Genomic DNA, 26,403 nt, shown 5'->3' with positions numbered 1-26,403 from the left:
ACTGCTTCAATGCGGCGTGGCATGGAGGCAATCAGCCTGTGGCACTGCTCAGGTGTTATGGAGGCCCAGGATGCTTCGATAGCGGCCTTAAGCTCATCCAGAGTGTTGGGTCTTGTCTCTCAACTGTCTCTTCACAATATCCCACAGATTCTCTATGGGGTTCAAGTCAGGAGAGTTGGCAGGCCAATTGAGCACAGTAATACCATGGTCAGTAAACCATTTACCAGTGGTTTTGGCACTGTGAGCAGGTGCCAGGTCGTGCTGAAAAATGAAATCTTTATTTCCATAAAGCTTTTCAGCAGATGGAAGCATGAAGTGCTCCAAAATCTCCTGATAGCTAGCTGCATTGACCCTGCCCTTGATAAAACACAGTGGACCAACACCAGCAGCTGACATGGCAACCCAGACCATCACTGACTGTGGGTACTTGACACTGGACTTCAGGCATTTTGGCATTTCCCTCTCCCCAGTCTTCCTCCAGACTCTGGCACCTTCATTTCCGAATGACATGTAAAAGTTGCTTTCATCCGAAAAAAGTACTTTGGACCACTGAGCAACAGTCCAGTGCTGCTTCTCTGTAGCCCAGGTCAGGTGCTTCTGCCGCTGTTTCTGGTTCAAAAGTGGGTTCATGCTTCCATCTGCTGAAAAGCTTTATGGAGCTGAAGATTTAATTTTTCAGCACGACCTGGCACCTGCTCACAGTGCCAAAACCACTGGTAAATGGTTTACTGACCATAATATTACTGTGCTCAATTGGCCTGCCAACTCTCCTGACCTGAACCCCATAGAGAATCTGTGGGATATTGTGAAGAGAAAGTTGAGAGACACAAGACCCAACACTCTGGATGAGCTTAAGGCCGCTATCGAAGCATCCTGGGCCTCCATAACACCTGAGCAGTGCCACAGGCTGATTGCCTCCATGCCACGCCGCATTGAAGCAGTTATTTCTGCAAATGGATTCCCGACCAAGTATTGAGTGCATAACTGAACATAATTATTTGAAGGTTGACTTTTTTTGTTTTAAAAACACTTTTCTTTTATTGGTCGGATGAAATATGCTAATATTTTGAGATAGGAAATTTGGGTTTTCATGAGCTGTATATCAAAATCATCAATAAGAAAAACAATAAAAGGCTTGAACTACTTCAGTTGTGTGTAATGAATCTAAAATATATGAAAGTCTAATGTTTATCAGTACATTACACAAAATAATGAACTTTATGATAATATGCTAATTTTTTGAGAAGATCCTGTATTTCAGTTCTGACAAAATGTTGTCAGAACTGGAAGGGATCACTGTAAGAAGAAAATGGTGGGCTTCTGAGAGGAACTGATGGCAAGGTAACCATGTCATGTTCATTTGAAGCTACCTCATGTGTTTATTTTAAATAATTTTACTCAGTACAGGTTCTCTTTAAGGATCACTTTAAGGGCTCGCTGCAGGGCCGTACAACTCCGCACACAAGTGCTTTCCCTCCCCCCCCCCTCCTTTTTTTTTTTTTGCGTACCAGCAGAGCTCTCTGTTGGTGGGCTCTGATTGCTGCAGGGATGTTTTTTATTTATTTATTTATTTTTAAATGTTACTATTTTTCTATTTATTTTATGTTAACCCTGCCCTCCCTCCCCCCCCGCTAGCCAATGGCCACAATCGGCTGTCATAGGCATCAGCCTATGACAGTTGATCGCCTTTGTGCCTCCAGAGGGGACAGCCTTGTGACACAGCTCTGCCTTAGATCGCAGCGCTGTACAGCGTAAATAGACAGTGATTTTCTCCGTCTAACGGTCTCTTAGCAATCGCCGTTAAGAGACCGATGGCGGAGGGGAGCTCAGTCATTCAAGCGGAGATGCACGCTCGCAATCTCCAGCAAAACACTTCCCCAGGACTTGATGCCATTCATGGTTAGGCAGTCTTGGAGAGCAACACGGTTGTTAGGAGGTTAAAAGTAGGCGAGGCTGTTTATTTCACTACCCCCCATTACACAGCCACTCATTAGCTCCTTCTCCTAATGCTTTTATTAATGTGCTCATTGTTGTTCTGACCCCCAATCTAGTGCTTCTTGTTACAGTACCCCCTATTATAATGTGCTCCATTATACTTCCCCCACGATGGGGGAAAATGCCAAGGAACCCCTGCAGAGTACTCCAGGAACCCTGGTGTTCCAGAAAACCCTGGTAGAGAAAGCCTGCTTTAGAAGGTGTACGTGTTATGGAAATGTTGGAAAGTATTTATTATTGATATTAATATTGTTATTTTGTGTCACCAGTTATTTAAATATGGAAAAATGTTACTATTTTATATTTGTGCAGACAGGGGTGTAACTAGAGGGGGGCAGCCACTGCAATCACAAGGGGGCTTAGAGCTGTGGGGGGCCCACCTACTAACCTTCCCTTCCTCCAATACAGGGGACTATACTTCAGATCAGGTGTTTTTGGGGCTACACTTGATATAGGTGTGAAGAGCATGATGGATACTCCTGTTTTATGTGAGATGTGCCCCAAGGCCATGAAGTGCACCAAGGGGAGGCAAGGGAAGGGGTGTGAACATTGCGGGGGCTCCACCAAAGTTTCACTGGGGGCCCCATGAATTGTAGTTACGCCACTTTGTGCAGATGTTTCTTCTGAAGTTACATCTGATTGTGGAACAAAAACACAGCTGTACTATTGGGGACTAGAGAGGGTCAGTGGGATGCAAATATTGTGTTAATATTGTTTGAAAATGCAGCTTGGAGTTTGGACTGATCAAAATGGATCATCAGCTACTGCATTTGTTTGGTCTGATTCCAAGTTGCATGAATTAAGATAAAATGTGCCTAAACTCTAATGGTGGCCACTAATGATCCAATCTTTTTCATCCAATCTTACCAAATCTATGTAGTATAAGCGTAAATTGGTTAAATATATTAAATGGATGATTCAGGCAGTTCCCTTATATTCTATAGAAATGGTAAGATTGGATGAAAAAGATTGGATCATTAGTGGCCACCATAAGGCTGGGCTCACACTGGCAGTAAAATTGTTCCGTCTATTAGAACTGAATGGAACAGATCCGATCAGATGCAAAAAGATCCCATGCAAAGCAATAGGATCCATTTACATCAGTTCCTTCATAATGGATCTGTTCAGTCCGTTCTGGTAAGTGGAACGCAAGTATAGACTGTAATCCATTTCTTCGGATTAGCCGGATGAAGGAGATGGCAAAGCAATACGGTGTCCAGTCTCACTAGGCTGCACGCAGCATATGTTTCCATTTTGGTCCTCTGCCGCTGCTGCCACCGTCCATTTGAGTCCTATTGTGCTGTTGCCTCCATCTGTTCCACTCTGTGCATGCTAGAAACTCCAGAATACCGATTCCACAGCCCCATCAGAAGCATCGGGCTACAATTGATTTGCAGTAGACCAATGGGAGTTATCCCTTCTCAGGAAACCTTCTCATTGGTTCACTGAGTAGTGGACCAATGAAAATCCTCCCTGGGGCTCAGGAAGGATTCCTACTGGTCTTTTGCAAACCATTGGGAGCCAGATGCTTCAGATGGGGTTTTGGGATCCGTATATCAGTGTTTCTAGCATGCAGGGACCAGAATAGATGTTGGCAGCAATGGAAGAATGTAGGGAAGGTACTGAGCTGGTGGCGATATGAAAAACCAATGACCGATGTAACAAACTGATCTTTTTAAATGGAAACTGGATACGTTTTTTTTAATCTGGCACAGTGGGAATCTAGCCTAAGGCCTCAATTTCCACTATGCATCACAGATGGCCATGTGTTTGCACATAAACACACGGTACCTGTGTTTCTCTACATTGTAGTGCTGATCAGGGGCGGACTGACCATTAGGGCACTCGGGCACGGAACGAGGGCCCGTGGTCAGGGGGGGCCCGCCACCTGCCAGAGAACCCTGAGCAGGAGGGGAGACAGCCAGTGAAAGAGGGCGATGGGCATAGCAGCGGAGAAGGGGGGGGAAGTTCCCCCCCCTTCTCTCACCTTGGGGCCCCCCTTCCTGGTTCTCCCCTCCGTAATCTGCAAAGTGTTGCACAGCTGGAAGCAGCTGACAGCGGGCGGAGACTTACCGCTGTACAGCCACCACCGGAGGGAGCGCTGATCTGTGTGCTGCTAGTGTGGGCTTGAGAAACCCAGACTAGCGGCACACAGATTAAGTGTATTTTGAGAAACAGCTGCCAGATTATGTGTATTTTTGGGGAACCGCTGCCAGGTTGTGTATAATGGGGGGACTGCTGCTTCCAGATTCTGCGTATTTTGGGGGAACCACTGCTGCTACATGTATTTTTGGTGATCCGCTGCCAAATTATGTGTATTTGGGGGAACCGCTGCTGCCAGATAACGTCTATTTTGGGGGAACGACTGCCATATTATCTGTATTTTGGAGGAACCTCTGCCAAATTGCATAGATTTTTGGTGAAATGCTGTCAGATTACATGTATTTTGGGGGGAAACACTATGGTAAAGTTCAAACTTCCCCGGCAGACCTATTACACCACTGCTAAGGTCATGTATATTTTGCCCCACCTATGACCACGCCCACATTCTGTTGCATGACCACACCCATTTTTTGGCGGTGTACAATATCACAATATAACATATTTACTGTTGTCAATAAATTGTTATATCTTAGTCTGTAAAAATATAACGTGAAAGGTGGGAAACACTGGTATGGGGGACCCATAATCTCCTATTGCCCGGGGGCCCCATGAGTTGTCAGTCCGCCCCTGGTGCTGATCCTATTCCGTGACAGGGAATGGGAAAGCAGTGCAGAAGAAAATGCATGCTATAATGCGTTCTATGGAAAGCACTGCTGCTCAGTTCTATAACTGGGAACATCAGATGGTGCAACCTATGTAGGTACAGCACACTATATGCATTGTGGAAATGCACACAGCAACATGTAAGTGGAAACGAGCTTTTCATTGTTAGCATTACACCAGGACATTCAGTTTTCATAGGCAACCTGTATGAACCTGTTAAGAACATTTCTGTAGAATTGTCAACGACAGCAACTAGTCTTGAGTGCTATGAACTGGTCACAGCAACAAGTTGCCAGAGATTCAGTCTGTAGGACGAGGCCCCTAGACATAGGCCTCAATTCACTAAGCATGTATGTGGGAAATCTTAGTGAATTTGGAAAAAAAAAGTGTAAAATACTGAATGTGGTATTTTATCAACCTAAATTGTTATACTGACCTGCCCTTAGTGAATTGAGGCCATAACCCTGCTCTCACTGCCCATAAAGGTTAATTAGAAAGTGAACTCCAATTCCTATCCTAACAAACTGTACAACAATAGACCTTAATTGCACTCACTACATCCAGTAAACAAAGTTGTAAATGAGCTGCTGGAAGTATAATTAGGATAGCTTGGCCATGACAAGTGCAGGACACCCAGGCCACAGATACGTGTGTGATGACCAGATGTAGGAAAAACAAACCAACTGTCATGCAGCTAATAAGAGGGATATTAGTTTATTTCTGTGATACGTCTTTTGATTGTCTTGCTTCTGGTTTTTACCCAACAAGCATCATGAGAAAAACATCTTATTTAGCTGTTTTTTTATTTATTTATTTTTCCTATGTCTTGTTATTGCACATCCCTTGGCTTTGTGACTTGATTATATTGTTTATACTCTAACATCCTTATTTTAAATATGTTTTCCGCATTTTGTGTTTTGTTTTCAGTTGTGTACTCTTTTTAATTGATAGCTTTAGACAGATGTCTCAGTTCACTTCTTTCTGTGAGGGTGGGGTATACATGCATGTGTGTGTGTGTGTGTGTGTATATAGATAGATAGATAGATAGATAGATAATTACACTAAATAATCCTGTCCACATCAGAGTGTTAAATGCAGCTCTGAAAATGCAGCGGGGTACCTCCCACTTGTCCTCATCTCTCGCCTCTCCACAGAAATAACATGCATCTCGCAAGATAGCAGAATGCCATGTGTATGCAAAACCCCTCATGTCCATGTCAAGGGACTGCTCCACACCATGATCAGGAAGATGAGCTAATCACCCCCACACCTGCAGAAATGGACCCGGGGGGGGGGGGGGGGGGGGCTTGGTGTCATTAACTTTTATGGAGGACTCTGCAATACACCACACTGGCTTGAATGAGCTCTAATAATCGGAATGGAGTTTACTCAAAGTGAACCTCCCCATTCTTGTGTTGTGTTCGGGGTCCTTTTAAGGCTCTTTCATATGGGTAGCTGAAGGCAGTGAACTCACCGCCTGTCAGCTGCTCTTTTGCACTGGTCAGGCATATGTTACAGCCTGGTATTGGCAATGGACAGGCAGCCCCTCCATGGAGTCACATCTGATCGTGGCCTCAGCCATGCTCAGGCGCGACATGCTGCAGTTCTCTTCTGCTGGGTAATATGCCACAGTGTTTCAAGTGTTGACATGGGTGGCATTACAAACACAGCCACTTGACTGCTTTGTGGTTGCACCCAAATGGCATTCGTAGTAAGCAGACAGGACGCTGAATTTCCTGACAAGTAGGCAGTTCAGCCTCCCAGCTGAAGGAGGTCTACAGTAAATCTCTTACGCAGATCCTAAAATCTCAGAGTTTCAGGATTTGCACAGCTTAACTTTCAGTGACTCAACAGAAAAGTGTAGTGGGGGAATTGTGCTCTGCACACAGCTGGGAAATGAGAGGAATTGGAGTTCTATGGAGCATCAGCTGGACGGGTGAGTATTAATGTGAGCGTCTATTCATCTTGCTTAGTTGACTTTGTTGGCAAGTAAGCAGAACACTTTTAGGTGAAATACATTAAACCTGGGGGTAAAAATGCTTCCCTAATGAAAACTATTCTTCTCTGTATGTTTCCAATATTGTCACTATATGTGGAAACCATTGACCGTATTCAAACACAAAAAATCTGATCAATATCATATTCATTTGTCTCCTTTTTAATACGGCTGTTAATACAAAAATATTGATTTCCATTTCACCTCGACAAATAGATGTAGAAAAATCTTGACATTGTATATTGCCATTGGTATACACTCTGGAGGACTGACTCATTGCTTTTATTAAAGTGATGATAGAATAGATAGAAGAAGCTGACAAAACTGAGACTGGAGATGTTTTGTCACGGTATATTCTGAAACATATTTTCTTCTATGTGGTATCATTAAGCTGTGTTTTGAAGTAAATGTCAGAGTGTATCGAAGTTCAACTTCAAGCCCAAATATTAGCCTGAATATATTATTAAAGCTGAAGTCTACAAATGATTGATTTATTCCACACCCCATACAAAGGCCACCAAGCCCCCAAAAAAGTCCTTATGGGACCGTTAAGTGTACAGTAGCACCCCTCCCATTCCATGTGTAGTACACACTTCTGTGTGTATTATCCATGTATAGCAGCTCCTCTCCTTCATGTACAGTTCTTTGTGTATCATATATCCTAGTCTATTTGCTGTTCCCCATTTGCAGCCTTCCTTTTCCATCTATTCCTATTTCATCTGCCAGCCGCCCATTTTGGCTACAGTCACTCATACATATCCTACCTAATAATTGGCAAGTGTCCCTGCGTCCTGTCCGTGTGTCAGTGCTTTTGCACTACTGCACATGTCAATCATTGACAGCCATTGGGACAGGACGCAGGGCGAGAGGACTGGCCGAGCAGGCGATGGGTGTGTGTGTGTGTGTGTGTGTGTGTGTGTGTGTGTGTGTGTGTGTGTGTGTGTGTGTGTGTGTGTGTGTGTGTGTGTGTGTGTGTGTGTGTGTGTGTGTGTGTGTGTGTGTGTGTGTGTGTGTGTGTGCGAGGGCGGGTGTGTGTGTGTGCGCGTGGTGATGACAGGCCTAGAGCCTGTTTTCAAACGGGTTTAGGTCACTAGTATGTAAGATAATGCTAATGGTGTGTGTGTGTGTGTGTGTGTGTGTGTGTGTGTGTGTGTGTGTGTGTGTGTGTGTGTGCGTGCGTGCGTGCGTGCGTGCGTGCGTGCGTGCGTGCGTGCGCCAGCCAACATATTTGGTAGTGATGTATGTAGTACAAATCAAATAGTGGGAAGCATAGCATCTCAAAACGTTGTACAATCAGGACATCCAGCAACACAATAACACATACATGGATAATAGATGTGAAGTCTCAAACCACACCAGTATTGGTACGTTTATTTCATAAAGTACAGTAGACACAAACACAGCAGGGTGAGGTCCCAGCCTTTGTGAGCTTTTCAGTCTAGCCACATTGCCACATGCTCTAGTCCTGCCTTTCACACCATTGAAAAAAGTGTGTGTGTGTGGGGGGGGGGGGGGGGGGGGGCGAGGGGGGGGGGGTGATAGTGGTTGTGTTGTAGTGGCCATGTCCCACCTTCATTATTCTTGAAGGGAGGAGGTGAGCTGATCATATCTAGAGTGATGTGATGTGGTTACACTCCCCCGATGCCTTTGGGACGCTGGCCAAATCCCTGTGTTTTACTTCGTAGTTGCTCTGGAGTGTATGTCTCAGTACTGAAGCCAAACCTGCATGTTGTATGCTAACTTGCTTCATATACTTGAAAAGCAGTGTTTGTTTGTTTTTTCTAACCACAGCTTTTTACTTTAATTTCTTATGTACCCCAGGAGAGTCGGCTAGCTAGCATATGAAACATAATTTTTCCCAGCTGTGTTTGATTGTTAGAGCTTTTCATTTGAAATAGGATTTACAGCATTTTAGATTCTGAGTTAATTGTGTCATTGTTGTTTTTATTTACTGTGTTTTACCCTTTTCTGTCATGTCTGTTCCATTCCATGTACAATAACCTCTGCTTTTCTATTGCTTTCACAGTAAATGACCTGGGAGGTGACATTAAAGGAGATGGGAAAAGTTCATCAGCTGCAGACAAGGTTGTGGAAGAAATTAGGGCAAAAGGAGGGAAAGCCGTGGCCAATTACGGTAAGGGATCCTGTTGGTCCACATGTTTGATGTACGTGTCATCTTTAATTCATATCGCTGCTGCAAAACTCATTTTCACATTCGCACATGTACAAATTGTAGTACAAAAAGAAATCACTTTAGAGAGGGCCGCTTTCTCGTAATGTGCAAATTAGCCATAAAAATTGAATGCATTCCCTAACTGCAGCATTCAGTGTGTTATCTCTGCGGGAATTTATTTAAAAGATATGATTATTATCATACCAGCACACAAATATCGTCACCCTTTTTATGAAGGTATTTTATCGGCTTATAATAAACAAATTGTCATCTTTACAGCAATCATCCTCCTACAGCAAATACAGTAATTTGTATCGGATATTTTTATTATTATTTTTATGCATTTATAATGCACTTATATTTTTCCATGACTTACAGAGTATATCTAATAATGCTTGTAATTGCGGCTCAGTTCACACTGGGTCCTATAGAAAGGGACCTGTTCACACTTGTCCATATTGATGCATCTGGTATTGTATGTTGCATCTCCACTGTGTACAAACCTGATGGGTACCATGTTTGTTGGCAGTACCACCTACTCTATTGCTGCATTGTGTCTCTTCTGTTCTTCCTGGCAGCTGCACACTATACTTCCATACCTCCAGCTCCCGATCACATGACATGCATTAAAGTGAATGGGAATCGAAATGTAAAAAAATAAGCCAAATACTTGCCTAAGCAGAGGGAAGGCTCTGGGTCTTATAGAGCCTTCCCGCTCCTCTCGGTCACCTTTCTAGCGCTGGCTCCCCAGTAGCAGCATTTGACCAGTTTGGTCAAATACTGCTCTCTCCGCCGCCAACGGGAGGATTCAGAAGTGTTCAGGAGCCCGAGTGCCCCCGAAAACTGTCCGCTCCATACTGCACACGCGCAAACGTTCCCTCTTGTGCAAGCGCAGTATGGAGCCGCGGCTGGGATTTCAAACAGAGGAGCTGCCGCTGCAACGAGGGCATCGGGAAAAGAGGGAAGGTTCTATTGGACTCACAGCTTTCCCTCTCCTTAGGTAAATATCTGATTTCATTTTTTTTTACGTATCGATTCCCATTAGCTTTGAGACCCAGAGGCAGCAAAGAGCAGGTGTCTGTCAGGAAGATTAGAGGAGACCTAAACCGCACTGGAGCAGGTAAATATTAAACTGTTCCACCACACTAGTCTGCACAAGGGGGATGAGCCCCACCCTTCCCCCATGATCCATTTGAGCCTGTTAAATAAAATGTTAAAACTTAATTTGGCCTGCGCCTTAGACTTTGTTTTCTATTTTAGCCACTTACGTGATTGAGTTTGACACCAATGCTTTAGAGGCAGAGGACTAGCAGAACAGCCAGGCAATAGTTATTATATGAGGGGAAATACATATGGCAGCCTCCATATCCCTCTCACTACAGCATCACGTCAACCTATAGTTTTTTGTTTGTTTTTTTACTTGCCATACTGACATTTTCCTGTTACTGTGAAATGTATGGTCACTTCCTTTAGTAGTTCAGCCTGAATTATCTAGCCTGTCAGACAGTGCCATCCTGGTTGTCATCTTATGTCACATATATTGTTAAGCTATTTTTTTTTGTCTTTTCTGTTTTCCATTACAAAGCTTGTCAGCAAGTTGCACATGATGTTAGCTTTTTCTGGATTAGTAAAAAGCATGTATTTCACAGAAGTGGATTTATTTTCCATTAGCGACACTGCGGTGGAACGCTCTAAAGGGTCAGGCTCTCGAGAAGAGGCGAATTACGGCTGCCTCCATGCCATCCTCCAAATCTGAAATTGCCCACTAAGATCCCCGCTGAGACTAAGTATCAGAATTTTCCAACTCTGGCAGGTGATAGACTTTATACCTTCCAACTAAAGCACAGTTGTTTTTTTTCACTTAGTAATGTCCTTATCCTTTTAGCTGTGTTGTTCTCCTTCTGGCATTTACTATAAATCTTCATCTGCATAAACATTCATTTTGGTACACCCCCCTCCCCCCACCTTCTGGAAGATGTGTATTTCCTAATCCTATCTTGGCATCCCCTCCTGGATGCATACTGACTGATGCCATTATCATCTCATGCTAAAAGGAGTGTGACTCTAAGCACTGCTGCATCCTTAGTAATCCTCTGATTATCTGATTGATTCTGGAACCCTTGCAGGTAATATTCCGCCACTGTCTAATGTTCATTTCACACACAGATCTCATATTTATGCAGCAAACTACTTGCTATGAAAAATGAGGCGCTATAAGACCCATCAGGCCTGATGTGATCGATGGGGAATTTGCACTTATTTTGACTGTTTATGATGCTGGAAGTATTGTTTTCCTTTCATATGAGACACTTCTATCTTTGCATTAAGTCTGGATGATCAGGTTAGCAAAAAGATATTGATGACATTGGCTATCACACTGAGCATAGCTGGTACCAGCAACATTATTTTTCCGTAGAAGTTATGTTCTTTAAACGATATGCGAGGTGATAAAAAGAGCAGTTTAACGTGCCTGTCGCTTCATTCAGCCCCCCCACAGTCTGTCAGGTCCCTCGCTGTTGTTCTGATCCACTCCAGTTGGGCTGCTGCCCCCTCCCAAAGATCTGCAAGTCAAGCTAAGTCTCCTCATTCTCGCTCCCATGGCCAGGAGGATTGTGTGCATGCCCAGTTCATAAAGACATGCATAAAATGCCCCCAGCAATGGAAGCATAATTGAAGAGGTAGTGAGTGCAGTGTCCTTTTAAACAGAGTAAGTGTCCTTCTAGTATAATTAACATAACTAAGCTGGGTGCCCCCCAGATAACATAATTGGGCAGAGTTTTCCCTAATCATTGATGTTTGTGGTGTCTGCAAAAAACAGATGTATGCTGGTCCACCTCCACCACAGCACCAGCACCGATCCTATCATGCATGTGACTACCCAAGGCCACAAGGGGTCTGTTGGCTGATGTGGCGGGCCACATATAAATTCACTGGATTGGTAAGGTCTGATAGTGTGGGACTCTATCAGGGAGTGATCTGCGAGCCTGTTTGTCACAGATGCTGCTTCCTCTAGATACAGTGCTAAGTGGAAAGACAGCAGAAAAGAGAGTGCACACTGTGAATGGAGTTGGCGCGGTCTCACCTGACCAAGGAGGCTGGGGGAACCCTTATGGGTTTTCTAGCTTAATTCGTTTGTGTCCCTCTTTTGCCCGGGACCTGACTTGTGTTGAATTCCGGGAGATCCTTGAGGATGAACCGTGTTGGATATGCATTAATAAAGGACCTGAGGGCATTTATGTGCCTTGTCATAGTTTGGGGTTTATAGTGAAAACCTGATCATTACAATTAAGCCTGATTGTCAGGCTTACCATTCCAAGCAGTGTTCACAGCAGCGGCATCTCCTTAGGCACGCTCGAGGGAACTCCTGCGCTTTTATCATGATTTCCGCCTTGTGCACACGCAAGTCTGTTTACGTGTCATGTAGCGTTGCGTGTCATGTATGCGTGTCATGTAGCGTTCGTGAATACGCATGCACGCGGTATCTTGGTGCCAATTTCAAAGGGCTGGGCTATTTAAGGGTTTCCTCTCCAATGGACAGTGTTGTTTGTTTTGACATCTTAGGCTAGCGTGTCCGGTGGACCTTGCTAAGAACTCCTGATATCCTGATTCCTGTGTTTGACCTTTGGCTTGTGACCTGACTACTGCTTGAACTCCGCCTGTACCGACTTTTGGCTTGTGACCTGGTTTCTGCTCAAACTCCGCCTGCACTAACCTCTGGCTTGTTTCCTGACTATAGTTGATCTCCACCTGTACTGACCCTTGGCTTGTGACCTGACTACCACTTCTGCATCCTGCTACCTACTCCTGGACATCTCCACAACAACGTCACCTATTCTCCTCGGCTACAGGTGGGGCAATCCTAGGGGTCATGACCTGGTGGCCACCAGGCAGCAAAAAAGTCCATTGCCCACTAGGGGTAGCGACCCCTTGCGGGGTGCTCTGGTGAAGACCCGGGGCCACATAGACTCCATGCCCTGGGAGAGCCCATGCCAACCCACCTGTAGCTGGGTCAACAGGCCTGACTCCAACACTCGGCCTAACACTGATCACATATGAATCCCAGTTCAGATCAAGCGCTCCACTCATCTTATTCATCTGTATTTCTGTCAGTGAAAATAACATAAGTGTGCAACCCTCACACTCGGTGCTGGATCAGTCTTGTAATCTTTTATTTTTTTCCTGCAGACTCCGTGGAAGCCGGAGAGAAACTTGTGCAAACCGCTTTGGATGCATTTGGAAGAATAGGTAACTTGTTTGATTCACATATTGTTTTTCTGTTGGATGACAAACACAAGTTCATTATTGTAAAATGGTATGTTTTGTAATTTAAGTCATCAGCCTGTGAACATCTAGGCAAATAACTAGTGCATTGACGTTTTATGTAATTGATTTGCGGACCATTTCATTAATTTGTTTATTGATGTTGTCTTCAGATTTCATCTTCATCTCTGCTTAATGTCTTCATAAACTCCCAAAGAAACAAAATTACCCAGCAAGATGTACACTGCCTGTCAAAACTTTGGAAGTACTCAGCCAGTAACATTTCTGAGGCAGATTTTGTAATCTGTGTTTGTTTACTTATAAAGCAAGTCCTTGTAGGTTAAGCAGATGTATTCATGCACTTTTATAATGGGCATCAGCTAATACCGATAGATAGAATATCCATTACTTTTGCGGGGGGTTTGCCTAACTCCTAACCATCTCCTCCCCCTCCCCCAGTGTAACCCACTTCTCCTAACATCAATTCCTTCCTGATGCCTAACTCTAATCTGTGCCTTCCCCAATGCAAACACTAATGCTGGGGATACACGGTACGTTTCTGTACCGTGTATCAACCAGCTGATCCGGCATTAAGCCGCTCGACTCCCGCCCGCTCAGTCCCGCACGCGCGGATGAGCGGGGACGCGGCTGGGGTCGATCCGGCGGCTACTTGGCCGCCGGATCGACCCGTGTATTCCCAGCATAACATGCTGAACCTAATTGTTAACTCTAACCTCCCCCTACCCTATTTCCCAAGACTAATCCTCCTAAAAGAATGCCTATCCCTAATCTGTGACAATCATGGATACTTACCTTCTGCGCTGTTCCTCCTCCGGTGCTTGGTTCTGCTGCTGGCACTAAGCTATTGCATAGCCGAGCACTGTCTGTTTTTGAGGTTGAATTTGGGGGCATTTGTATAGTCAAACACAGTTGCCTAATATAATCTGCAAAATGATATCCAGCACTCAGTTATATGATAGCTGGATGTAGGCAATAAAGCAAAGCTTGTGCCTTGTAGCCACAACTTCATACTGTGAGGTTTGTCAGTACTCCATGTAAATCACTAACCCCACGCCCAGGTCGAAACTGCGCAAACGACGCAGGAAAATGTGGTCACACCATGCGCCACCATAGGCATAATGTGAATTGTGGCTATAGCGGCACTCACAGTAGTTTAAGTGCCGTCAGAAGACCGTGCCAACATTTCTTTGGAAACGGCGTAATTCGGCCACCAGCAATAGCTGGAAGTCAAATTACATGTTTCCCCCACTATCCTTGGCTCCCTTGAGGGGGAATAGTAATTAACACCGCTGGGATTCTTGCAGAAGCAGGAGAGACATTTTTAGCCCAAATTTCTCAACACAGTTTTTTTTCATGAATATGCCCAGGTCACCTGCTTTGGATGCACAATAAATAGTATTTGCACTTTTGTATAAATGTTTAGACTTCTATTAAACCTTCTTTTCGTTAGATAAGCTAATAACACCCCCCCAGCACAGCTTAATGACTTCCAAGACAGGTCACTGGCTACCGAAATATAAAAAAAAAAAACTCCAGATACCCTTTAAATAAAGTAGAATCTTGCTATAGTAAACTCTGATATAGTAAACCTCTGGATATAGTGAACTCATTGTTCATGTTACAGCAAATGTCTGTATAAATATACAATGTATGACCAATTCTGATTTAGTTAACTTTTGATATAGTAAACTACTTTTCCTGATCCCTTGGAGATTACTATAAAGGGATTCTACTGAAGTTTGAAAATGTTAGTGATCATGAAGTTACTGGCTGGTACAGTTGTTAACAAATAGATAAAGGTTAGATGGAATGGCATAATATTGCAGTATGGAATGGTAAGGTTTCTTGGTCTGTATGCTTTTCACACAGTGCAAGCCCCTTTCTTTCTCTGGTCCAAGACATTACCAGAACCATTGGTTCTCTACATTTTCTCACATTCCTAAAAATCCTAACAAACTAGGTGTGTCGCCATGTACATATCATGCAAAGAAAGATACCTTGGATACAAAGCCTTGCCTCCTCCCATCTTCATTCACATAGTAACTTAACAAAATAGATGTAGAGGCTTACGCCTTAAAGGGAAGGTCCAAGCAAAAAAAAAAAAGAGTTTCACTTACCTGGGGCTTCTACCAGCCCCATGTAGCCATCCTGTGCCCTCGTAGTCACTCACTGCTGCTCCAGTCCCCCGCTGGCAGCTTTCTGACCTCGGAGGTCAGGGCCGCATTGCATACATTTTTACGCATTCCAGCTAGTGCAGGAACAAAAATGTATGCGTTGCACCACTAACGCGTAAAAATGTATATGTTAATGTTCCTGCACTAGCGGGAATGCGTAAAAATGTACACAATGCGGCCCTGACCTCCGAGGTCAGAAAGCTGCCAGCGGGGGACTGGAGCAGCAGTGAGTGACTATGAGGGCACAGGATGGCTACATGGAGCTGGTAGAAGCCCCAGGTAAGGTAAACTCATTTTTTTTTTTTTGCTTGGACGTTCCCTTTAAGGCTTCAGAGAGTAGGGTGAGCAAAGAAAATATCACCGGAGAGGTGACAATGGTTTGTATCTGGGTTAAGTTCCTTTTATCTTCTACATTCACTTTCCATCATAATTCCACTGAGACTTGGTGTAAGATGCAGGGAGATCGGTAAATTTAGCAGTGTACTTGGCTTGCATGCTTGATTGAAATTTCAAGTGTCCTTTACTATGACAGCAGCAGTTGCCCCCTAGTTCTCACATTTGCAGTGTCACTGATTTCCATAGCAATGGGGGTCTGCCTTGCAGTCATGCATGCCTAGAGATGTCATATCTCAGCTCCCCACTGGAGCCTCCACCTCTTGAGACTTAGCAGGTGTATTCACAGTGTTGTTTAACTGTTCCACTCTGTGCTCCTCTTTTAGTAAATGATCACACATTTGTGTAATCCTTATTTATAGTATGAAGTCATTAGAAACGTGCAGCGTGTTTCCTGTTTAAATATCTGTGTTGGACGTGTTGCCTTTATGACCTTTTGCTTTAACTTCTTGAATTTATCCCAAAGACAAGAAGGCACATAAAGCAATGAAGACATTTTTTGTACATTAGGGAAGGGTTAGAACCTGTCAGGTTCTTACTTTTGGCCTTATGTACAGATCTTCCCTAATTTGCTTTTGCAAAAGCTTGTGGTGGGTTTTAGTTCAATGAGACAAAAATTACCTGCATCAGGTACTTTTGCACGCCACAGGGTTTAGGTCAAAGTCCTGGGGGGAGGGGGACCCAATTCTGGAACTCACAAAAGTTATGCAACTTTTTCACTGCTTACGGTTTGACCTTTAAGTCGTGGGTCTCTGACCACATAACTCAGTTTTTTGATTCAGGATTATACCATTTATTGGCTAACTTGAGTAAACCTTCTTCAGGCTCTAGTCCTGTTCACTCAACAGGAAACCAGTCTGAAGGTGGCTTATTAGCTGAAAGCCTACTTTTTTTTTTCTTTTAAGTTAGCCAATAAATTATACCATCCTGATTCCAAACTTCCTGCTTTTACTGGTGGCTAATACGGTACAATAATCTACTGCTACATATAACTTATGACATGCAGATATTCCCACTGCTGGTCTCTGACTTAAAGTGGATCTGAGATGAACTTTTACACATTGCATAATTGTGTTCCTTTCCTATTGTTTATAGGGCATTCCTCAAGCCAAATACTTTTTTGTTTTTGTTTTAATGCTCTAAATCCCTATAAACTTAATAAGCCACGCCCACAGGTTTTCAGAGAGCCAAGGCACTTTCAGACAGTAGCAAGGGCTCATGGGAGCTCAGTCTGGGCAGGAGGAGGGGGAGGTATTACTAGCCAGAGATTTCAGAGGCAGAGGGGAGGAGGGAGGAGGAGGGGGGATTAGGTTGTTTTGCTCAAGATGCAGATAAGCCTGACTCTGTGTAATGTTTACAAACAACATGGCTGCTGTCATTGTATCACAGGAAGAAATATTCTTATTCTATTAAAGCTGTTTGCAGCTAGATTTGCTGTGTAAACTATCTAAACTTTAGATAAGATATATAGACAAATTACTTGTTATAGTTAGTTTTTCATCTCGGATCCGCTTTAAGTTCCCGCCTTTAACACAGCTATAGCTAAAATATACCAGGTATTCAGATTTAGTTAACCAAACCTGACTTATCTAGATCCTGCATCAGTTACTGATGTAAATCTCCCATCATGCATCCAACAAGGCAATTACAGGTGTGATCACATGATCTGGGCACAAACATAGTGTTTTGTTTCCACTATAAATCAAGATGGCAGAACAAAAGAAAAATAGAAATAAATCTTGCTGCTGGATAATGATATACAAAGTTCAGTTCCTGAGTATAAGTTTACTTTTAAAGAAAGGCAGTTTGTCCCTTGATGTGTTTCTGTTCATTGCAGTTTATTTCATATTCACACTATGCCGTGCTAATACTTTGCCCTTTTATTTTACAGACATTGTCATTAACAATGCAGGGTAAGTAACTTGCTGGCTATTTGCATCTTTTTCATTATCTTCCCTCTGGGAAGGACCAAGCACTCTGCAGTTATTTAAGTTTTCCTGTAAATGAAGTGCTCTCTGAACTCTCACGCCTTCGCTTTGGATAGCAGATTCTGCCTTTAGCGCGGTTCCTGGGCTGTGTTCTGCTCTCTAGTGTGTAAAGATTAGCATCAAATGCAACAGCTTAGCGTCTCATCTTGCTGTTCCCGTGTCACTCATGCTGCAGTGTACTTACTAATGAAACAGGGTGACACCTGTGCAAAACTCTGCAGCAACTTTCTCCAGCTAGAGCATGTTCATGTAAAGCAGTCACATCATTATTTTCCAGAGCATTGTGTTGGTTTATAAATTGAATAAGGAGATATGAAACTTTTTTTTTTTTAAATGTTAATGAATCAAAAGTGTCTAAAGCGCCTGGCTCACTGATTAAATGATGAAACACTATATCAAAAACGTAAGACATTTCAGTTTTACAGGCTTGTACCTTAGAAGCAGAATTGTAGATTTCAAAATAATACAAAGCATGGCATGGGTTAATATGGCTCGGTTTTATGAAGGCACACTTCTGTTTTAGGGCTTGATTCACTAAGACAAATAGCATGCCTTGTCAGAGTTATCACGCCTTATCAGAGTAGCATAGCAAGCACTACGAACTTATTCCTGCTAATTGGCAATGATGAGAGCTCCACTCGTCCTGCCCTGAGCCCCTGCAGGTCCAATCACTTTAAAGGACATTCTCCCCGCACTTTGATTGGCCTAATAGGCTGCCTGTCACTTGACAGGAAACTTGACAGGCAGCCTATTGGGCCAATCAAAGTGCGGCGATAATGTCCTTTAAAGTAATTGAACCCGCAGGGACTCAGGGCTGGACGAGTGAAGCTCTTGTCATTGCCAATTAGCAAAAGTTTGTAGCGCTAACTATGCTACTCTGATAAGGTGTTTTAACTCTGGTGTTTTAAGGCATGTTATTTCTCTTAGTGAATCAAGCCCAAAGTGTATGTTGGAGTACCTAAGCAGCTTGGGGTGACCCAATACCATTAGGAAAGTATAAAAGAGGCCGTGAAGCCCTCCTACTAAAAAGCAATGCTTAGTGGGTTTGCCTTGTTAAAACAGTAAGTATTTGCAATAATTCCGCTTTAAATGTGTAACCCACAATGCACCGCTGCTGAATATGCAAATTATCCCTTTATGCCCTGAAGCCAGGCTTACATCCAGAACCGCTGGTTTATTACAAGCCTATAGCTAATACATTTTACAGAGCCACATCAAGTCAATAACGTGTCTATTGAAATGTTGCTTGTGTAACTTGCAAGCAATGAAAAGCCCTGAAAAGAGGGCAAAGCAGTTTTAATAACTTACATATGAAAGAGAATAAAGACATAATTACCATAGTTAACAGCTATAGTCAAAGATTTTCAACAAGTGTGAGAACATCAGAGAACTAGAGGGAGGCACAATATAAATGGGAAGAATGACACTGGAGGTATGGCAAAATGATGGGCCCATGTAAGAAGGCAGATGGAGGTGGAGCAGGATAGCCAAGGCTGCCAAGTTTTTGCAAATATTTCCAAGGTGTCGTTAATGACCAACAATAACCATTCTGAAATGAGGATATTTATTATGATGAGATCCGTAAGATCAATTGATAAAGTAGATTGAAGCCACTGTAGGGCTATGTGCAACCTGGCAGCCTTGGCGATATGTTGGGACAGTCTGTGTTGGGTGAATTTCCATCCCCATGGTTTGTCACCAAGTAAAAGTAAGAAAAGATCAGGAGTGAGTGTAACTTCAAGGGCTGTGCTGATGAGGGAGGTAAAGGCAAACTTCTGTTTTACATAGCATTTTAGTATGGAGGCTTTTTGATCTTTCGGCCTCTTACACACTCCTAGGAGTTCTGGTTCACTATGAGCTTGCTGTACAAATTGAAACTCTGACTTGGTGTGATCTTAACTCTATCAAATGTCAGGTTTAACAAACTAGTCATTAACCTGTCTGCGACTGCCTAACACAGATTGGCAGCGTCAGGGTGGCTCTGTTATTCCTCAGCGATGCCATATTGCATCATCTCGCGAGGAGCGTGATTTTATGGGAGTTTGCACGAGCGTGAGCTCCCGTCACTACACACAGGGGACACCAGCGATCAGCCTGCCATCGGCTGATCAGCGCTGGCAGGCTGTGTTTATTTATGAAATAAGTAAACATTTATATAGCACTGGCATCTTGCACAGTATATTGTATTGTCACTAACTGTCCCTCTGTTGGAGTCACAATCTATTCTCTACCATAGGTATATGTATGTAACGTAGTGTAGGGCCAATTTAGAGGGAGGGAGGGAGGAGATAAAAGTGTCCTTTTTTTAATTAAAAAAAACCCCAATAATCGCAGCAGCAATCAGATAGCAGCAAAAGAAAGCTCTATTTGTGAGAAGAAAAGGGGGAAAAATTCATTTGGGTGCTAAGTTGAATGACCGAGCAATAAACCGTCAAAGTTGTGAAGTGCCGAATTGTAACAAATGGCCTGGTCACTAGGGGGTATAAACCTCTGGTCCTCAAATGGTTAAAATGGATTTGCAAACAAAGAAGTAGTTTGAAATAAAAATAGCACTATTTGACTCAAGATTAAGTAGTCCCTGAATGGACTTTGAGGTTTTAGCTTATTTTGTGACTGATGTACCATGTACAGTATGAAGTTATGGTTGGGTAGTCTACTGATTAACCACTCTGCGACCACCTAACGCAGGATGGTGGCTGCCAAGTGGCTTCCTCTTCCCTCAATCACGCCATATGGCGTGATCTCACGAGGAGACGAGAGCTCAAACGAGCGCAAGCGTCCGTAGGTAAACAGAGCCGGCTGCAGTGATCAGCCTCCATGAAAGCAGTATTTGTATCAGCTGTAACAAATAATTTTTTTTCTTTAAAGTTTATTATGCTGTTGCATATTTTTTAGAGCAGTGAGTACGTTCTGAGTTCAGGTCTGCTTTAATTTATCCACCATTTCCTTAAGGGTTGTAATGCAGAGCTGAACTGAGTTACACATGCTTGTAGTGAGCTATTACCCTTTAATGTGCTCTGTTTTACCAGGGAATTTGCCATTGGGTATCTGTTCTCTTCCTACTTGTCCCCGGCACTATTCACCTTGTGGGAGCTGCTACCTGCAGTGCCACTGCCTAAGTCTTCTTTAATGTCTGAGAACCCTCTGTCTGCGCCTCTCTGCTTTGTGTTTGCCCACACCATCCTGAGGCTTCCTTCTGGCTCCTTTACTGAAGAATTCTTTGAGTGTCTTCAGCTTGCCTTCCTTCTTGTGCTTCCCAGAAATTATCTGACTTTTGCTGCATATTTGAGACTGTGGAGAGCCTCTGCCCATCATTTAGTCCTGTGTAGGAGCTGCATTCTCCAGAGCTCTCTCACTGCCTGTCCAGCATTGATCTGCCTTGTTGGCCAAGCCACAGCCCCAACCTTCCAATATTTTGAGGATGAGGATGGATACCGAAAAGTTGTAAGAAAGTGTAGTGCTTGAATGAACTACCGGTACCTTTCTGTGTCCACAGCAAGCCTTTGTAGTATATGATCACAAGTATTTGTAATGCCGCGATGTCTACTTTCATTGAACTACTTCTGAGAGACCTCTGTTTGTTGGGATCATCTTTATGCACAGGAAACAAGAAGCTCTAAATATTCCTGGACTTGTAAACACACTAAAATGTTCAGTGTAATTTTAATATTTTAAAAAATCTTTCTGCTTATGTAGTTCTGTTAGTTCTCATTATAATGATTATTCTACCACATGCCTATCAAGGCTGCAAGCATTTAAGTATAAATATGTATTTTTTGTTTAGATGTATTCATTTTCACTTATCTTCACCTACCACATATAGGTAAAGTCTAATAAGGGTCATACAGCAGGAACCAAAGTCCAAAAGCCTGTGCTTGACATTCTGCTGTTGACATGTATAGGTTAAAAAAGAAGATCCGCAAAAACTCTGATCTTTTCAGAAAGTCAAGTGTAATTCTAATGACAGTCTTGCTCTGGGCAAGTCTAGTATAAGTAGACAGTGTGCAGCTCTGCACAGTGTGAGATAAACCAAGAGTCTTATGTTGGGCAAATTAGAGTTTGATCCTTGCCCTCTTCATTGCGAAGAATGAAAGTATCTAAAACGTGTCCTATGAAAATCTAAGAAAAAAATTCACTGTGGACAAGAAAACACATGGTATTAATTTAACATACAACCTCATTCATTTACATCAAAAAGATGAACTGTTTGCGCTGTCTTTGACAAGCTATTTTGCAGCTGCAGAATAAATAAAATAATGTGAATAATTATAGTCAGAATCGGTCTTCTTTCAAAACCTGGACGTTTGTGTACAGCATTGATCTACAGCAACAGTTACATAGTGGAAGTCCACTTTCAGCTGAGAATCGGAATCCCTGTACACGTCTTCCTCTGCTGACCCCAGGAGGAGACTTCTCTGCTCGGAACCCTACCAGGCAGTGGTTTGAGGAGCAGTGGCAACAAGCTGATAAAAGAATCCCTGGAACTCAGTTTAGCTTTCTTTGGCAGAAGATAGCTTAGGCAGAGAAAACCCTTATAACTGTGAAAAACAACTGTGGTTTTCTAGGGCTGTTTTTTTTTTTCCCTTCACATTGCGCGTTAACATACACATCAGCTGATGGCAGCTGAAGTTTTGGCTATGGGGAGTTGCACAGGGTGTTCATTCTTCTGCAGGCAGTTTTTTTGCTGCATCAGACTGGACAGAGCAGCTATCATTACTAGTAGCCTCAGAGCTACTTGACATCGTTTTTTAAGCTGATTTAAAGAAAACCTGTACTGAAAATTAAAAGTCAAAATAACCATACACAAGTCATACTTACCTCCTGTGTAGTCTACTCCTCAATCTCTTTCTCCTCTCCTGTGTCCTGTTTGTCCACTGTGATCAATGGAATTCTCCGTCCTCCATTTTGAATAGCTTTCTGGTCAGCACACAGTTAAACTGTAATATCGCCCACTTGAGCCATAGGGAAACATGGACACATCAGTTCTCCTCTCAGCTGTAACTGACAGCAACCGATATATAACTGACAGCAACTGAAATATTTCAGTTCTGACAAAATGTTGTCAGAACTGGAAGGGATTATTGTCAGAAGAAAATGGTGAGCTTCTGAGAGGAACTGATGGCAAGGTAACTATGTAATGTTCATTTGAAGTTACCTCATGTGTTTATTTTAAATAATTTTACTCAGTACAGGTTCTCTTTAAGCTGATCTTTATAACCTGCTGATGAGTAGCAGCAGGATACTTTTCTGGGAAGGGTTAAAAGTGGAACTTAATTTTGCTGCTCATTTCTTTGTCTTGTCATTTTGACCTGATGTTTTCATATTTGCTTTTATTTCCTAACCAGCCCTAGAAATACTGCAGCGTGAATCAAACTTCAGCTGACCAAGGGCTGAACTGATGTGGCCTGATACCATTTCCAGTTGATATAACTAATTACTATACTGCTTTTTTAAATACCAGTGGGAGCACTATCCTGCCTTCCAGAGTTCATAGTTTTAGGCAAAATCTGATATCTGTTGCACTGCTACAGATATTTTTCTGGCCAATACAAACAAAATCAGTTTCTAAAGTTTACATCCCTTGGGCTGCATGGTGACATACTGGCCAGCTTTCTCACCAAGGACACAATCTGGACAGAGTTTGTATGTTCTTTTTGTGTTTGAGTTGTTTCGTCTTGCCCTCTATTTTTTTAGATGAGATTGAAACTATACTGCTAGATGAACTGAACATTCTCCTAATTTGACCTAGATCTACTGTATATATTAAAATTGACATTTATTTTTGATGACCATGAGGAGACTTGGGAAATGTGTTGTACTGATGTAATTATGCTTTTGCATAAAGAAAAAAAATCTATACAAAGCCTTTTTGTTTTGTTATTTTGTAAAAAAAAGAAAACAATTTAACACTGCAAAAGAATTGCAAAATGTATTAGGTTTTCCTAACCTACAGTAAAGAAAAATTAAATCTGCAAAACTATTGCATTATCTATGCATCACCTAAGGTCAAAATCCTTAAAATAGGGAACACATAGTTTAGAAATTGGGCAAAAAAAAAAAAAGTGCCCTGTATTCTAAACGCCACAAAATACAGCCGTTCTTTAGTACGCAAAACATTTAATATGCCTCCTTATCACTACTTAGAAAATGTAATTGTTTGCTTTGAAAGCTCTATAGATAATGTTATACAATCCCTTTGTGTGAAGAACTGCTCCTAAAATTTTCCTAACACCTTTCCTACACTAAAACCTCCACAATAATCCTTCACTCTAGACTCTTCGGCTCTTACTTTGATGTTGTTAATTGTTGCCATGGCAAGGTTAAATTACTCTGTGGAGACATCAATTTTAATTTAAACTTCCCAGATGCTGCATAATTCAATTGCTGTAAAATAGGGAAGCTTTCAGCTGCAACCTTTTACTAAGAAAAACAAATTGAGCAGTGAGCGATTTTATTCAAGCATTTAAAAATTTCATTACACTAAAGAGTGCCCTACAAACAGTGAAGGCCTCCATTTTAAGCCTTTGACATAATATTCCTAACAGTGCTACTCCACATATACAGGGCATTAAATTCACCTTTTTCTATATGGAGGTTTATGCTTTAATGTCCCCCCCCCCCCCCCATTGTTTACCTATTTCCTTAACTTTATTATTCTTGTTATCCTTTATTTTATGAAGTATCAACGTGCTATGTTGCACTTTACTTTGAATGTAATGTAGTTGTAGGTTACAAGATTAGGACAAATAGTCCTAAACCTGAGAGAAAATGGATTTGTAATCACAGGCTGATCGGAAGATGGTGAACAGACAAAGGTAGAGAGTAACAGCAGATAGAGTGGTGGGAAAGTTTGATCCAAACATGATAGAGCTGAAAGTGTGGACAGTAGAGAAACATGTGGTTTGCAAGGTATCCATTGTTCCTGATTCATCTCCAGCAATTAAGATGATTATCAAATCAAGCTCTCTGTATTTTATGGATGTCACTGGATGGAGCACAAGAATTTGACTGTAAGAACATGATTAAAGGACATCTGCGACTAAAAAAATTAAGGGAAATTCAGTACCTGCTTTTGTTAGCAATGTTCTCTTTTCTCAGGCTGTGCCCTCCATTTGCTCCTGTTCGCCGCCATCCCGCTGCTATGCTGTTGGTTTTCAGGTCTTTACCTAAATAAGTTATGACCTTTGTTCCGGAACTATTCGCTCCGATGGCTCTGTCCTTGCTCCCAGCAGCTCGCCTCCTGTCTGGGGCACACTCACAGCACCCAAGCGCCATCTGAGTGATTAGTTCTGGATCAAAGGCTGGGAAAGAGGACATTTCTAACAAAAGCAGGTACTGCATTTCACTTAGTTTTTCTTGGATGTCCTTTAAGCTGAGATTAGAGGGTGGATGGATTGAAGGCCCCCACCATGTTCTGGTGGTATTCCTTGACTTCTAGCACCAGATGTAGTCTCCACTACTTAAATAAGGATGCTTAACAATTTTCTATCAATCAGCTTTATTGACTGCATCAAACACATGAAAATGATAACTCCACGTCGATAATAAAAGTAAAATGCTTACACAGTAAATATATTAACATTAGTAAAATCTAATAACTAAGGTAAGTCCCAAAACATTTTTCTGATTAATATAGAACAAGGTCCAGGAAACAGTGTCCCAGGAGCACCTTAATACAACCATCTTTAAAGAAAACCTGAATCTTTAAAGAAATTAAAAGTCAAAATAAACATACACAGGTCATACTTACCTCCTGTGTAGTCTACTCATCAACCTCTTTCTCCTCTCCTGCGTCCTGTTTGTCCATTGTGATCAATGGAATTCTCCGTCCTCCATTTTGAAAATGGCCATTACACCATAACAGCTTTCTGCTCAGCACACAGTTAAACTAAAGCAGTGATGGCTAACCTTGGCACTCAAGCTGTGACAAAACTACAAATCCCATCATGCCTCTGCCTTCCCGAGTTATGCTTAGAGCTTACAGAGTATTGCAATTCCTCATGGGACTTGTAGTCCCACCACAGCTGGTGTGCCAAGGTTAGCCAACACAGAACTAGAGTATCCCCCACTTGAGCCATAGGGAAACATGGACACATCAGTAATCCTCTCCGCTGTAACTGACAGCAACTGATATATAACTGACAGCAACTGGTATATTTCAGTTCTGACAAAATATTGTCAGAACTGGATGGGATCATTTTCAGAAGAAAATGGTAAGCTTCTGAGAGGAACTGATGGCAAGGTAACTATGTAATGTTCATTTGAAGTTACCTCATGTGTTTATTTTCAATAATTTTAATCAGTACAGGTTCCCTTTAAATATCTGCAGATGTAAGCGAACTAAAGATCTAGGGTGTTTATACTTTTAACAGTTTTCTCGTTAGACTTTGCATTAGCATGTTTACATCCATTAGCCTAATTTCCTGTTTTTTTGTTTCTTTTTTTAATTTGTCTAATAGAATTTTGAGAGATCGCTCTTTTGCAAGAATAAGTGATGCAGACTGGGGTGAGTAGTCGTGTGTACAATACTAATTGCAAACAGTCAGACCTGAAATTGAGATTGTGATCCTGTAACACTGTGTACTTGCTGCATATGCCGTAAAATGAGGCAGGAATTGTAATACATTTTTGGCACAT

The 26,403-nt window shown here is 42.4% G+C and overlaps 1 protein-coding gene across 1 annotated transcript in view; it reads left to right on the top strand.

Moving 5' to 3' along the window:
- Positions 1 to 26,403, top strand: part of HSD17B4 (hydroxysteroid 17-beta dehydrogenase 4) — a 396,885-nt gene that overhangs the window by 70,070 nt on the left and 300,412 nt on the right. Inside the window, exons 3-6 of the mRNA XM_068247101.1 lie at positions 8,784 to 8,891; positions 13,116 to 13,175; positions 17,670 to 17,691; positions 26,226 to 26,272. Coding sequence (XP_068103202.1) covers positions 8,784 to 8,891; positions 13,116 to 13,175; positions 17,670 to 17,691; positions 26,226 to 26,272 — 237 coding nt within the window. The remainder of the gene's footprint in view (positions 1 to 8,783; positions 8,892 to 13,115; positions 13,176 to 17,669; positions 17,692 to 26,225; positions 26,273 to 26,403) is intronic.

Source organism: Hyperolius riggenbachi, chromosome 1 (assembly GCF_040937935.1).
Source record: "Hyperolius riggenbachi isolate aHypRig1 chromosome 1, aHypRig1.pri, whole genome shotgun sequence".
Lineage (NCBI taxonomy): Eukaryota > Metazoa > Chordata > Amphibia > Anura > Hyperoliidae > Hyperolius > Hyperolius riggenbachi.
This window is presented reverse-complemented; position numbering and strand designations above follow the sequence as displayed.